A 15133-nucleotide genomic window follows, 5' to 3' on the forward strand; every position below is an offset into this window, starting at 1 on the left:
AACAAAGGATACAAAGAAACAAAGGAACACAAAGGAGACCCGCGAAGCTCTGAACCTGCGAAGTAGCGAGGTCCCACTGTGCTGCGAATATATTTGTGGATCTGAACAATAAGTGTGTTTGAGACAATCCTTCCCCATAAAGGTGTTGGGTGAAATGACGGTAATATGTAACATACATTTTCAGTTGCAGGAAGTTCTTCCTATTACAAATGACTACTTCATTTTTTGCATGGCCTATAATACATTTCCAGAATTGATACCTCATCCTTGCACCAAAACACATTTCGTAGTCTTCTGTTTAAGTGCAGCATGCACCTGCCCTCTAAAGTGCGACCCATAGGGGGTGATGACGCTCCGTAGGACAACGCCATGCAAACTACAGACCCTGCCCTACTGACGAACGATTGTTCATAAGTTGAATTTGTTCCCAAGTTGCTTCAGTACTGTATTTTGTATATTTAAGATTTATACAAGTATATTTAAGGCTTGTATAAGTAACTTGTATTGTTTTGTACAATAAATAATATGATCTATAAAGATAAATAAAGTTGAGTTTAACTTACTTTTGGAAGATACGCTTCAAGAGGTACTCCTCTGTTGTAAAAAGAGGCCGAAAAAAAGTTGTTCTGACCATTTTCTCAACCGCATCAAGCTTTCTTATTCCATAAAATTGCTGTGCCGCAATTACCTCCGGGAACGGTGCATTCGCAATGATCGCAACAAGGCTTTAGGGCTAGGACCTTAGCTTAGCCTTTTGGCTGAGAGTAAGTGTCCCGGCTCCTAGGCTTTGTAGCGTTTAATGAACTGACCGGTAACGGATAATGGATAATGAATAACGAAGATAGAACAATAACCCTTAAAAACCCCCACTTTCATTTCTTTACACTTTACACCAGGGGTGTCAAACTCATTTTAACTCGGGGGCCACATGATAGAACAAACATTCTCTCGGGGGCCGGACTAGTAGATTAAAGAGAAAGGAAAAAAACAGAAAGAAATAAGAGAAAGAGAGGGAGAGAAAAAGACAGAGGGTGGCACAAAGAAAGAATGAAAGGGAGAGAAAAAGGGAGAAAAGAGAGAAAGCGAACAAGAGTGAACGTGAGAACAAGAGATAAAAAGAGAAATAGTGAGAGAGGGGGGAAGAAAGAGGGATAGAAATAAATAAATCCAAAGACAAAAAGAAAGAGAGAAGGAGAGAAAAATATAGAAGGAGGGAAAGAGAGAAGGGAAAAGCAAGAGAGAGGGAGAGAGAGAAATGGAAAGCAGGGAGAGCAAAAGAATGTAGCAAGACACAGGAAGAGACAAAGAGGAACAAAGAAAGAGAAAAGGAGAAACATAGCGTGAAAGAGTGAGAGAAAAAGGTAGGAAAAGAGAGAGAGAGACAGAGAGAGAGACAGGGAGAGAGAGAGAGACAGAGAGAGAGAAAGAGAGAGAGAGACAAAGACAGACCGAGAGAGAAACAGAGACAGACAGACCGAGAGAGAGACTGAGACAGAGAGACCGAGACAGAGAGACGGACCGAAGGACATAGACAGAGAGAGAGAGACAGTCAGAGAGACAGAGACAGAGAGACAGAGACAGAGAGACAGAGACAGACCGAGAGAGAGACCGAGACAGAGAGACGGAGAGACAGACCGAGACAGACAGACAGACCGAGACAGAGAGACAGAGAGAGAAAAAAAAACAAGTACAGCATCTTTATGAGAGGCACCTGGCTTTGGCACCATCAAGTGGACATATTTCAACCTGCAGCTCCTTTTTCTCTTGCACTTCCCTCAGCGTTGCCTCGCGGGCCGGATTCAATCCCTTAGTGGGCCTGATGCGGCCCACGGGCCGCCTCTTTGACACCCCTGCTTTACACCAACCATATTGAATGGATGCACAATATATTAAACAATGAAAAAGTCAAAGTTCTTAGTGCGCTAGAGATACAGTGCACATAGGATGTTTATATAAAAACTACTAAGTAGAAGCCAGATTTCTTCTGGGGTGGATGCTGGGTCACCTCTGATAGCGCCACCACACGCCGGTAGCGGCGGAAAGAAGCACTACAGTACTGTCCTCTACTCGGATAAAGGTGCACACAATACAAAATCTACCTTACAGCAATGTCCGGATATTTTTCGACATCCCAAATTTTTTTTTCCGAATCTATCGTTTTACCTAAGTCTAATGGTCGTAAGTAGGGGAGCGTCTGTAATACCGGCTGCAGTTGAACACAAGGAAAAAATAAATGCAATGGAAAAGTAAAGCCACAAGAGGTAGAGTGGTCGTCTTGGGACCAGAGAGGTCACAAATTCAATTACGGGTTCCGCTGTTTAAGTGTCTTTGAGCAAGACAATGGACCACTAATGCCCGTGATAAGCAGGTAGACGCCTTGCTATACTATTGCTATTGCTGTGTGAGTGTGTGTGAATGGGTAAAGTGTGAAATGCATTGTAAAGCGCTTTGGAGGTCCTCAGTGACTGGTTAAAGCACTATATATATGCAGTCCATTAACCAGTGTCCGACTTGGTGGGAAACAAGGCAACAATTTCAAGTAGTTACAAGTATGTCACCCAAAAATTCAAGCACTATTGAAACCTTTTTTTTTTGCTTACTTCTTATGTGCATGAAAAGAGGCATAAGTGAAGCTCTTGCCGTCATACTCTCCGAAGAACTTGCTGTCACACAATCGGATGTGGTAGACCTCGTTCCCGGAACAGCGCCCATACATCCTTTGCCATTGCTCTGGAGACAGCTGCCCTTCTCTATAAAGAGAATGGCATTGTAGTGTCAACTTCTTATGTTATGTGGTCTTTGGACTACATAAGGGGGTCACCAAACTTTTTAAAACCTAATGCTACTTTTTTGTTAGTGGTTAGAGCAAGGGGTAACCATTTTATATGCATTTCTAAAATAACAATTTATTATGTTTTTATTATGTTCTTACTACAGTGCCTTGCAAAAGTATTGCCCCCCCCATTAACTTTTCGACAGGTTTCCATTATTAGGGAATCAAACCCATAGATAAAAAAAAACCGACATGTTAGACACAATCGCGAAAAGAAACCAATTTTTTTCAACATTTTATACTATGCTAACAAAGAAAGAATTAAGAAGTAGGTGTTGCAAAAATATTGCCCCCTTTGAGTTAATATTTCGTACAACATCGAGCCACACGTCTTTTTGGGTATGTTTCTATAAATTTTGCACATATTTGAAAAGAAATATTTGCCCATTCTTCCTTAAAAGGCAGCTCAATGTCTTTAAGGTTTGATGGTGATTGTATGTGCACAGCATTTTTCAGATCTTTTCACAAATGCTCAGAAGGTTTGAGGTTTGGACTTTGACTAGGCCATTCAAACACCTTTATATTGTTAATTGTAAATTTTGCTCTATGTTTAGGGTCATTGCCCTGGTGGAAGGTGAACCTGCGCCTGCTTCTCAGGTCTTTGCAGACAGATTTTCTGCCAGAATCATCCTGCATTTTTTTTTCGAAGTTCTTAGACAAGAAACGACTTTTGGGCTCATAAATGGAACCAGTGGTGATCATAACATGTATCGGGTTGACACCCGCAACTGCAGCAGTTATCGGCGGTGCGGTCATCATAACAGCCATTGTTGCTGTAGCATCCAGGTAACACCCTCATCGATACCCTCATGACGTCACAGGATTCCCTCGACTGGTCGACCTGGGCTGTTGGATAAACTCCCCTCATGATGGATCAAAATAAAACTGCATCTGCATTTGGCTCCATCCATCTTCCCATCAACGCTAACGATTTTCCCAGTCCCTGCTGAAGAAAAGCAACTCCAGAGCAGACACAGAGACACAGGTGCACTCCGTTTGTCATTGTCAGTCATTTAGGTCGATATTGGATCATTCCAATGTCATCTTCTGGACTCAGTTGGCTGAGCTGAGAGAACAGGGGGCCGATATTTTTGCAACTCTTACTAATCTTATTTCTCCCGTAAATATAGTATAAAATGTTAAAATTATTTGGCTATCGTGTCTCACATTTTGTTGTTTCTTTGAAACTATTTCCATTTTTGTAGCTTTAGATTTGAAGCCTGAAATTTGACAAAAAGTTCTTGGGGGATCAATACTTAAGCATGGCACTTTAGTTATCTAATTTCCAGATGATGAAATAAAACGGAGACAACATCATGGCTTGTTTGCAAGCTTACTGTCCTCTGGAGGTGTGAACAAGGAGCGTCACCAAGGTTGACATGGCCGGACACACACAGTTCAGCGCCAGCATGGCGTACTTGAACTCCTCTTCGCAAACAACGTGATCTGTGAATGTCCAAGGGAGAGAAATAAGTGCAGGTATAAAAAAAACTGGTAGCAACATTATTGTCTTACGTACCGATACAAGAACCGATAAAAATCTGTCTCTAGAGAATGATAATGATGACCTATAACTTACAGTTTGTACATCTTTTAAATGGCTTAATTCAAGCGTTTTTAAGGACTTTCAGAGCCAATTTCTCCAGTACCATAAAAAAAAATATATATATATACGTAATTGCTAACCAACTACAGACGCTCCTCTACTTACGAACATTCGAGTAAATAAAAACGGTAGATATCCACCATTTTCTTCGGGATGCCGAAAAACATACGGACATTGCTGCAAGCTAGATTTTGTATTGTGCACCTTTTGGCGAGTGCAGGACAGTACTGTCGTGCTTCTTCCTGCCACTACCTGGGTGTGGCGCTGTGAGAGCTCACTCAGCATCCACCGACTTCCTCTTCCTGTCACAGCCCCAGCTCGTGTGTCGGAGATACTCTACTGCATCTCCAGCGCGCTAAGAACTTTGACATTTTTAAAGTTTAATATCTTGTGTATCCATTAAATATGGTTGGTGTGAAATGTGAAGAAGAGGCAAGCCATTTCCTTTAAAATGAAAGTGGAATAAGAAAGCTTGATGCGGTTGAGAAAAATGGTTGGCTCGCGGTTTTTTTGGCCACTTTCGACCACGAAGGAGGAAGTCGCCTTACTCTTGAAGCTCATCTTCCAAAAGTAAGTTAAACTTAACTTTATTTCTCTTTACAGAGCATATTATTTTATGAAATATTTCTTTTTTTAGTACAAAACAATACAGGTTACGTATACAAGCCTTAAACATACTTATATAGACCTTAAACATACATTCCATACAAAATACAGCACTGAAGCAACTTGCGAACCAATTCAACTTATGAACAATCTCGTTCGTGAGTAGGGGAGTGTCTGTATATAAAACAGAAACATCTTGGAGAAAAAGGACAACCATGCCACTGAAAACCGCATTCTGCAGCTAAAAGGCGTCAACGGCAAATTCTCAAAGGGGTTGGTGCTAGGTGTGCAAGGGGCTTTAATCTTTCTTTTTCTCTTTAAAGTATTCGTGACATGTTTACCCTGGAGTGCCATGTGCCAAGACAATTCAACTCAATTCAACTCGATTACATATTTGCCAACATAAAATATTTCAATTGCCCCCTCTTACTTTCAAAAAAATGTGCCCAAGAATGCTTATAACAATAAATACAATTTCTCAAGATATAAGCAAAAATTTGTCCAAAACATACACGTACTTACCCGCAAATTTTACATGGAATTTGTTTTCCGGCTTGAGAATCTGAACATAGAGAGGACAGTTTGGAGCAAAATCCTTTGCGGCCCAAGCCCTCAAAATAGTCTGATGATCCTGTGAAGGAGATGCACAGTGAATGAGTGGTGAATAATAATTTGGAGTCGGGGGCCACATTCATTAAAAGAAAATTGGCCTGTGGCGGATCCTGGAGACCTATTCAATTTTGTTTTTCATTTTTGAATAATCGTGAGTAAATCTAGATGAGATTTCTTTATATTTATTCTTTAATACATTCATTTAGCCCCGAGACCCTACTGAGGATAAGCGGTGCAGATAATGGATGGATGGACATTCATTTTGTTAAATCCGTTTTGAAACACATTAAAATAAAATGATATATCAGGGCCCTCTCTTAAGCACTACATTGTATATTTAGCTTTGAAGTATTACTGTAGTTGTATATATTTTTTTAGTATTTTTGTAGTATTTCTGCAGTTGGATTTTTGTTGTATTTCCATAGTAGTATTTTCCCCAGTATTTCTGTGGTATTTTCATGACATTTCTAGAATGGTATTGGTGGTGCATAGCTGTAGTATTCTCCAGTATTATTGTAGTTGTATTTTTGTAGTATTTCTATCATAATATTGTCGCAGTACAATTTTGTATTACTTAGTGGTATTTTTGTTGCATTTTCTGCAGTCTGATTTTTGTTGTACTACTGTGGTATATTTTTGTAGTATTTTTGCAGTAGTATTGGTGTTTCCATAATATAATGTTTGTATCTGTATTTCCATGATAGAATTTGTGTCACATATCTGTAGTATTTTTGCAGTATTCCTATAGTTGTATTTTTGTCGTATTTCTGTCATAATGTATCTGTAATAGAATGTTTCATGATAGTATTACTTAGGTGTTAAGTATTTCCATAGAGTATTTTTGAAGTATTTTCATTGTAGTATATTTGAAGTATTTCTATAGTATTTTTGTAGTAGTATTTCTGTTGTAATATTTCTGTAGTAGTAGGACTGTAATATACTATTACTGTAATAGTATTTTTGAAGTATTTCTGTAGCTTTGTGTTTCGCTTCAGAATGAAAGCAAAGTAATATATTAGGTCCCTGTTATCAGGCACTAAATTGGAAATTTATATTCGTAGTAATTTCACAGTACTTTTTTGGTAGTTTTTTTTTGTAGACACACAAAGGGAGAGTGGGGAAAACATTGGAACCCCATAAACGTTTTTTATTAGTAGTACTTTATTTCTATCTACATCTCTATATATCTATCTATATATCTCTATAGACATTTTTTTGCGGGCCAGATGAAAAAGCCCGGCGTGGCATGTGGCCCGCGGTTCGTAGTTTCCCCACCCCTCGCTGGATGCTTATTTGATTAATGAGAGCGACTTACTGCGGCAGTCCGGTCACCCTCGTTCCTGCTACTGAGGATAAAACACGCCTCGGCATCGTCCATTCTGAGGCAGATGAAGACAATGTCAAGAGTGGATATATAAGAGATGGTGAATGCAGCATGTAATTAAAAAAAAAGTAAAAAAGTTATCTTTATCCGTCATCACAAACAGGATTGTATCAGTTATCGTCCAAAATATTTCTTTCTTCGAACTTGAGTAAAATTTTCGACCTTATGATTGTAAACAAGCAACTAGAGCTGATTCAATTGATATAAATACCAAAATAATTAATTATTTGCTAAAATAAGCCTGACATTTCTTAGAGGTTAAATTGAAAAAAAAAAATGGAAGCTTACCCCATTGACAGAAGATTTTGCTATTTTTAAGTATACTTTTTCGAGTTTGAAACTATTTGAACTTTTTTATCTTTTTAAATAGGACAATTCAGACTTAGAATGATCTACATGTTCTTATCTAGTTTTAAGCATTTTTTGGTACTTGTAAAAAATATCAATATATACAAAATTCTCTAATTTATCAGAATTATTTAAATATTCTTTGTTTTAAGAGTATTTTTTCTAATTGTATACAATTTCAAATTGTTAATATATTTAAATAGGGCAATTTATACTTAACACAATCAAAATAATCGTATCTAGCACACAGTTTTAAGCATTTCTGTCCGATTGTTGTAGAAAATATTTCTTATAATTTCTTCAAATAACTTAAATTTACCTGACAAAATGATCTACATTTTGCTCGTCTCAAGTGTATTTTCTTAGTTTGAAACAATTTTAACTTGTTTATCGATTTAAATAGAACCCATGGATTTTTTCTAATCTTAAACTATTTGAACTTGTTTATTTAAGTGCGACAATTTATGATTATCCAACACATGGTAGATAATTTAGCTAATGAGCGAAAATATCTAAAATTATCTACATTGTGCTTGTCTAAATGTATTTCTTTCTGGTTTTAAACTATTTTAGCTTATTTATCTATTCATTTAGGATGAGAAAGTTTTCTAATCTGAAACTGATTTAAATGGTAAATGGTCTGCATTCATGAAGCACTTTACAATGTGCTTCACACTTACACATTTTACTTGTTTATCTATTTAAATAGCATAATTTATAATGGAGGCAGCACAGCCCCACAGTGCGGAGGTTCAGGGTTCAAGTCCAGCTAATGCAGCTTCCCCGTGTAGAGTTTGCATCTTCTCCCTGTGCCTGCAAGGGTTTCCACCCACATTCCCAAAAACATGCATGTCAGGTTAATTGTCCGGTCCAAATTATCCCTAGGTGTGAATAGTTGTGTGAGTTGTCTGTCTCTGTGTGCCCTGTGACTGGCTAGCAACCAGTTCAGGGTGTCCCCTGCCCACTGCCCGAAGATAACTAGGATAGGCTCCAGCACCCCCGCGACCCTACTGAGGATAAGCGGTACAGATAATGGATAGATGGAATTTATAATTGAAATAATCAAAATTATCTCATATAGCAAACGGTAGATTATTTTGCCAATTAGCAATATACATTTGCTCAAAAGCAACATTATGTAAAATAAACATCAAAATGACCTATATTTAACGTGTCTTAAAGTGTACATTTTTTTCCTAGTTTTAAACTATTTTAACCTGTTTTAAATAGTAAAATGGCGCCCATAAAATCTCAAAGCATTGTTGCAACGGCAATTGAACCTTGATTGTTGCGGTGAAAACGCCAAACCCTAACCACTAGAGCACTAGTGATACAGATGACATACAAAAAGGCATTCGACCTTAGCTCACAATCAGACTTTTTTTACCCATGGTAACAGAGACAATTGTTAGAGAATGAAGTCCTCCTGAAAGATATAAATAAACGTAAAAAGTCATAAAAAGGGAAACAACTCTTTGGTGTATCTGATATGGAATCGCAATTTGCGTATATTCATGTCTTTCAGAACAAAATTGATATTTTCTCTGTTCTCTAACTTTTGTGCCTGGAATCGTAAGTAAAATAGTGGGGCAACGAGGTAAAATCGAATGCTTTGTCACCAGTATCACTGGTGGTCTAGTAGTTAAGTGTCGGTGCTCTCACTGACGTGGTCTATGTTTAATTCCTGTTGGATACAATGTTGTGTGAATTTAGTTAACAATGTATTTTGATTGATCAATCTTTGCTTAAATACACTAGTACCGTTAAACCCTGTGTAGTAACGCACATACATACATTCTGCAGCATTTCCAATCTTATCCACCATAATTTGTTTATGAGGCGTACAGTACTTAAAGTTTTTGGCCAATTTGGGATTTCAAAGTGCGCCTTTGAGTTCAGAAAATACGATACTTAAAATGAGCAAAACATTTAGCCAACGGGGTAAGATTTTTTTTTTTTTTTTAAATGCATTCACGTAAGAGCACAATCACTCACTTAGCCCTCATTAGATCCTGATCTTTGAGGGCGGAGCCTTGAAGATATATGACCCTCTGGGACCATAAAGGTATTTGAAGGATGCGACGAACCTGAATGTCGATATCAGTTGGACACAAGATCACCACGTAATAATCCTGGAACACAAAGAGGAACATCAGCATGCTAACACAACACCAGACACACTTTTAGTGAATTTTACCTGTAACCTGGGATGAGCATAGAACTCATTGAGAAAATCCATCAGCAGGTCTATCTTCAAAGAACTGACACACAACACCACGTGCTTCTCCGTCTGTGCTCGGTGGCGACTGTAGTTCCCGCCTAACTTCTGGCTCTCCATCCACAGATAGGCGAGTTCTTCAAACTGAAAATGAAAAAGTCACATCAAGAACAGAAGCTTGAGACACCTTCAGTTGACTGCCTTTGTTGATTTTCTACCTGTAGAGGAAGAACGACCAGAGCCACGCAGATTAGGATGACTACTAGGAGCTGCGAGGGCCAGATCTGAGGCGTCACATCTCCATAGCCCACGGTGGAGAAGGTCACGATGCAGAAATAGAAGGAATCAAAAAGGGTCAGGTTCTTCCCTGCTCTCTCGAGGTGCTGAATGCCACAAGCTCTGCATAGAAAGTAGGATCATGGATGTTGTCAAGGAAAATACAGTACATATTCCTCACTAAGTTGTGCTTATGAAATGAAATGAATGAAATGATCTGCATTCATATAGCGCTTTTCAAGTCAATGACTTCCAAAAGCGCTTTACAATGTGCTCCACATTTCCCAATAGCGGCCTTGCAGCCATGTAAGGCGCTAACCTGCTTATTGGGGGTATTAGGGGTTCAGTGTCTTACCCAGGGACACTTCGACATGTAACACGGACGAGCCGGGATTCGAACTGGGATCCCTTGATCCCAAGACGAGCGCTCTACCTCCTGAGCTACTGCCGCTTAAAAGTTGGGTGTCCCGTTTGAGGTGTCGTTAAAAAGTAAAAAGTAGAATATTCTCTCTAGTATGTGTTAACAACGCCCAACTGGTCACCTGCGTTGTCGGTGTAAAGCCGGACCTCGGCATTGTTACGCGGTGCCCCCAGTATCAACCAGTCACATTTAGTTTTTTTAAACTATTGAAAAATGCTACAACTATCTTCCGAGGTACAAGATGACAATGTTAGCTTTAGTATTTGGAATGAAATATAATTAAATGCCTTTCTTGTCATTACACAAAGTATCAATAACATTCAATTTAGTGTACAAGAACACAATGTTAAATTTTGTTGTAAGAGAAAAGTTAGCTAACAACACATACAACCCTACATCTGTGATATGATATCCTTAATTCATAAATGCAAAGTATTATTGTTATTATTATTATTATTGCTGTTGTGCAGATGTGCACTCACCCGGTGAAAACCAGACACAGTAAAGTGCAGATGAGGATGAACACCTGGTTGAACATGGCCGAGTGCGTCCTCTGAATGGCACGGTGGAAGTCATTCTGAAAACATGACAGAAGAATTTTCAGTCTGCTCTTCTGCATGGTTCCTTCTCAGTTACGTGAATGATTGTTAACAGTTGCTCCGATGAGTATGCATGGATTGCCGCCACCTGATCGAGGTAGTCTCGATTTCTGGTCTGCTCGGCAGAAAATTACATTGGATGGCTGATTACTCTTTTGGCAGGACACGCTGACCCTCACACCATTTTTCATCTTCCCAACTACATAGATGTAAAGGTATTCTCTAATTAAGAACACTTTAAGACAGTGTCAGACTGAAAATGTGTGAGGACCGACCATCAAGCCTGGCATTCTTTGAACAGTCAAATTCAAGGTTTGCAGTGCTTCGCGATCAGCGCCGCGACCCCGAAGCTCGTCTTTGTAGCATTTTCATTTGACTCGTGACCCATGTAAAAGCACTAATGTGCCATTAAAATAGCTTGCAGTTGCTTCTCCTTTTCACAGCATTCGTTTTCAGTTAGCTTTTTGTAGTCAGCCTGTTTTGTCTAGGAGTGCCTCTTGATATTGTATTCTTTGAAAACAGGGTGAAAAAAAACACTCACCTATCGGAGAAGCGGCTGCCCACACAGTCAACTCTCCTTTTTTTAAAATTACAGTCACCATGTTGAAAATGCGGTGGGGTAAAATTCTCACAGAAAGCCAAATGCAAGGTGGCCAAAGTGCTACTGCCATCATTTGGTGAAATGCTGATTATTTTTTGTACAATTTTTTTTTAATACAATGGTCAAAATCACTGGCAGGCCACATACTATTAATTTTATGACAGAGACCGTTACAGTATATACTGGAAGCAAATAAGAAATCCTTCTTACAGGCTCAAGCAATTTAACACATATGCTGCACTTTTTTATGGTACCTTGTCTGCACTTTTAATCATTTTAATGTTTACATTGGGTTATTCATGGGATTTAAGGATATCCATTCTGGATATTTACTTTATGGATTTAGTTTTTTGTTTTAGTAGAATGGATGCTCTAAATGAAGTTTATTTAGCCTTTTTGTCAATAACAATGAATATTCTGATACTATAGTTGATAATTATTTTGATTTCACTATTTACAAATAATTGTACAATCAAATAATAATCAATATGCAGAACAGATGCAAATCTGTGAAAAGTAAACCATGTTATAGCAAGGGATTACTATACTTAAAAAAAATATCTTGTTTATGAGAGAGAGCAAGTTTTCGCTTATTATTCGAATCTATTGTCTTTTATATAAATATATTTCTACACCACTGGGAGTCGCTATTTTATGCACACTCCCAAACCCTTCTCACCTCTGTTGCCATTCCCATCAATTCCAATCCCAAATGAGACGCGCTTAACTCATTTACTGGTGTCCTCAGATAACAGATTATAGGATGCAAGTTAATCTCTCAGACAAATACTCACAATCATGTTTTCCAGTGCCCCTTTGGCAAGCCAGCAGTTTAGAAAAACAGGAACAAATATGTTTCGTAAAGGAGGCCAGAAGATCTGGGAAAAAAAACGTAGGGGTATCATGGATCAATTGCACTGTTTCCATCCATTGAACGAAATAAATTTTTTTACCGTAAATTCTGGACTACAGAGCGCACTTGATTACAATCCGTATGCTCAAAACTTAAAACGAAACTCAAGTTTGTCTTTGTACAAGCCGCAACAGATTTTAAGCCGCAGGGTTGAAAAGTCATAAAAATGTACTATTGTATTTTCACACCAGTAAGGCGCACATAAGTCACAGATTTAATTCAAAATGCAGGACTCGCCAAACTCATTTTTCCCCCCGGTGCGCCGTATCAGTCGATAAATAAAGAGAGCCAGCTACGGAGATTGTACCTTTTAACACAGTGCACCTTATAAGCGTGAAAATATGGTAATTCAAGTCAATTTCTTACATTTTGTCACGTAATGTCGGACGGACCCAAATGCAGGACACAAGGAGTCAAAAAAACGGGGGATGTGATATAACCACAACAGGAGGCTTTATTCAATAACAAAAAAACACTCCCTACTGAGAAGGCTGAGCAGGACTAGGACTGTCGAGAAGGGGGAATCTTGGGAGAGAAAACTTGAGGAGGTTGTCTCAGAGGTAAAAGTCTGAAGAATATTTGAGGATTTTTTTTTTTAAGAGAATAACTGGAGATAAAAGTCTTGGGATGAGGAGCTTGACGTCTTGGCCAGGGAATATCTTGAGATGAGTACTAAAACGATCAGCAACATAGAGTAGGAAGAGTAGTTATAGTAGAGGGATGCTCATGGTGGTTGGGAACACCTGGACTGAAGAGTGCAGAAGGAGACTGGAAAATGGGGCAATGCTGCCATCCCTTGGAGAAGGAGAGGGACTGCAGGCATTGAACCGTGGCACATTTTAAACCTGGCACACAATTAGCACCAACTGCGTAAGGAATATAACCTAGACGGTTCTGGCTGCAGAACACCAATGGAGCCGTGACCCTGCAAACCTGATGCCGTTTTCAGCCATTTAGTTTTCAGTTCTGAGTCGTTTATGTCACGTGTTTTGGATCATGTGACCCTTTAAAAAGGCGATTACAAAGACGAGCACATATTTGCTACTGCGCCTAAAGATAATGCTGCATCGCGTAAAATGTAGTCACAATAAGTCAAAACTACAGCACCAGGGCAAGTGCAATGTGGAGAATAGTGCCAGATTGCAAAACACGTGTCGTTTTGTGTTGTCATTGGTGTTGGGTGGTAATTTAATTCTCTTGTTATCGTTCCTCAAGGATTAAAGGAAACTTCAGCCACTGTTACAAAGCACTATTCTTTCATTGCACTATTCTTCTAACTCAGCACTACTTAGTAAATATTTGTGCCTATTCATTCTGACAGTCTTTTCGCTTATTTCTCCCTTTGAAGTCTCTTTTACAGGTAAATGTTTACCCTGGAGTGCGATGTCCAATCTTGTTGCATACAATTATTCACAATGTTGATATCAATGACAATAAAGACAATTAAATCAAATGATGTGGAAAGATAAGTGCCCCACTGTTCAATTGAGATATTATAATAGTGTTTGTATAAAAATGTAAAGTTTACATAATATAATAATTGGTAATGTAAGGATTAAAGTAACAAAAACAACCAGAAGAGCCATTTTGGACGAGAAAAATTGAGCCGAACCGAAAAAAGTGAGTAACTATAACTAATTATTTTAATTAACGTGTCCAACACTGCTGACTAATAACGGAAGTCGTTACAGTTTAGTAAAACCTCTGAACTACTCACTCATTTTTTCCGTCTACTGTTGCTAGGCATAATGTTTTTTCCAGCTTTGAAAAGAAGAATTAGTCACAGTGCTTAAAATGCAGCAAAAATAGCAGCTCGTAATCCGTGATTTATGGTAAATATGAAAAAGGTCTTACTGTGATAATAAATGGCACTGTATTGATCATCTCCAATATGAAGGATATCTGGAATATCTGCTCCCAAATGTTGCCCTAGAGAGTGAAAACAAGAATGTCAACTAATCCTCTGACCGCTGCCATGGTAACAGTGTTTGAAATAAGATATTTATATACCTTGTAGCTCAGATATGTGATCAGCATGGTCTCTAAAAAACTGATTAAAGCCACCGTCACCTAAAGAGGAGCACAAATAGTTTTGTGAAACTTTTCAACCTTCCTCATCTCATTTTGTCTGAACCAAGGTTGTGTAACATCAATTGATTTATTATTCAGGTACAGAGAAGTGAAGGCAGCCAGGAATATTTTTAGGTTTTTGTATTGTGGTAACAAAAAATATGGAAAGATAAGCGGTGCAAAAATATTGGCCCGCTTCGAGTTCATACTTTGTTTTTTTGATGCGATCACAAACACAAGTCTTTTTGGTTATGTCTCCAAGGGTTTTTAACGTCTTGAAACAGAATATTTGCCCATTCTTCCTTACAAAACAGCTGCACTTCCTTAAAGTTTGTACACAGCATTTTTCAGATGTTTTCACAAATACTCTATAGGATTGAGGTCTGGACTTTGGTCTGACCTTAATATTGTCAGTTTTAAATTATTCCATTGTAGATTTTGCTTTATGTTGAGGGTTGTTGTCCTGTTGGAAGGTGAACCTACATCGCATTCTCAGGTCTCTTGCAGACTCCAACAGATTTTCTCCCAGAATTACACTTGGCTGCATCCATTTTCCCATCAACGCTAAGGATTTCCCAGTCCCTGCTGAAGAAAAGCAACCCCAGGCCAGGATGCTGCCACAACCATGTTTGACAGTGGGGAGGGT

The 15133-nt window shown here is 38.6% G+C and overlaps 1 protein-coding gene across 1 annotated transcript in view; it reads right to left on the reverse strand.

The window, feature by feature from the left end:
• LOC148366045 (potassium channel subfamily T member 1-like) overlaps positions 1–15133 on the reverse strand; it is a 118935-nt gene that overhangs the window by 37855 nt on the left and 65947 nt on the right. Inside the window, exons 9-19 of the mRNA XM_088336461.1 lie at positions 14428–14487; positions 14272–14346; positions 12299–12382; positions 10787–10881; positions 9826–10006; positions 9587–9751; positions 9385–9521; positions 6973–7036; positions 5568–5676; positions 4171–4279; positions 2601–2750 (exon numbers count right to left, since the gene is read on the reverse strand). Of these exons, the coding sequence (XP_088192587.1) occupies positions 2601–2750; positions 4171–4279; positions 5568–5676; positions 6973–7036; positions 9385–9521; positions 9587–9751; positions 9826–10006; positions 10787–10881; positions 12299–12382; positions 14272–14346; positions 14428–14487 (1229 nt within the window). The remainder of the gene's footprint in view (positions 1–2600; positions 2751–4170; positions 4280–5567; positions 5677–6972; positions 7037–9384; positions 9522–9586; positions 9752–9825; positions 10007–10786; positions 10882–12298; positions 12383–14271; positions 14347–14427; positions 14488–15133) is intronic.

This window comes from Urocampus carinirostris, chromosome 5, assembly GCF_059441175.1.
Source record: "Urocampus carinirostris isolate Australia breed hairy pipefish chromosome 5, RoL_Ucar_1.0, whole genome shotgun sequence".
In the NCBI taxonomy this organism is placed as follows: Eukaryota; Metazoa; Chordata; class Actinopteri; order Syngnathiformes; family Syngnathidae; genus Urocampus; species Urocampus carinirostris.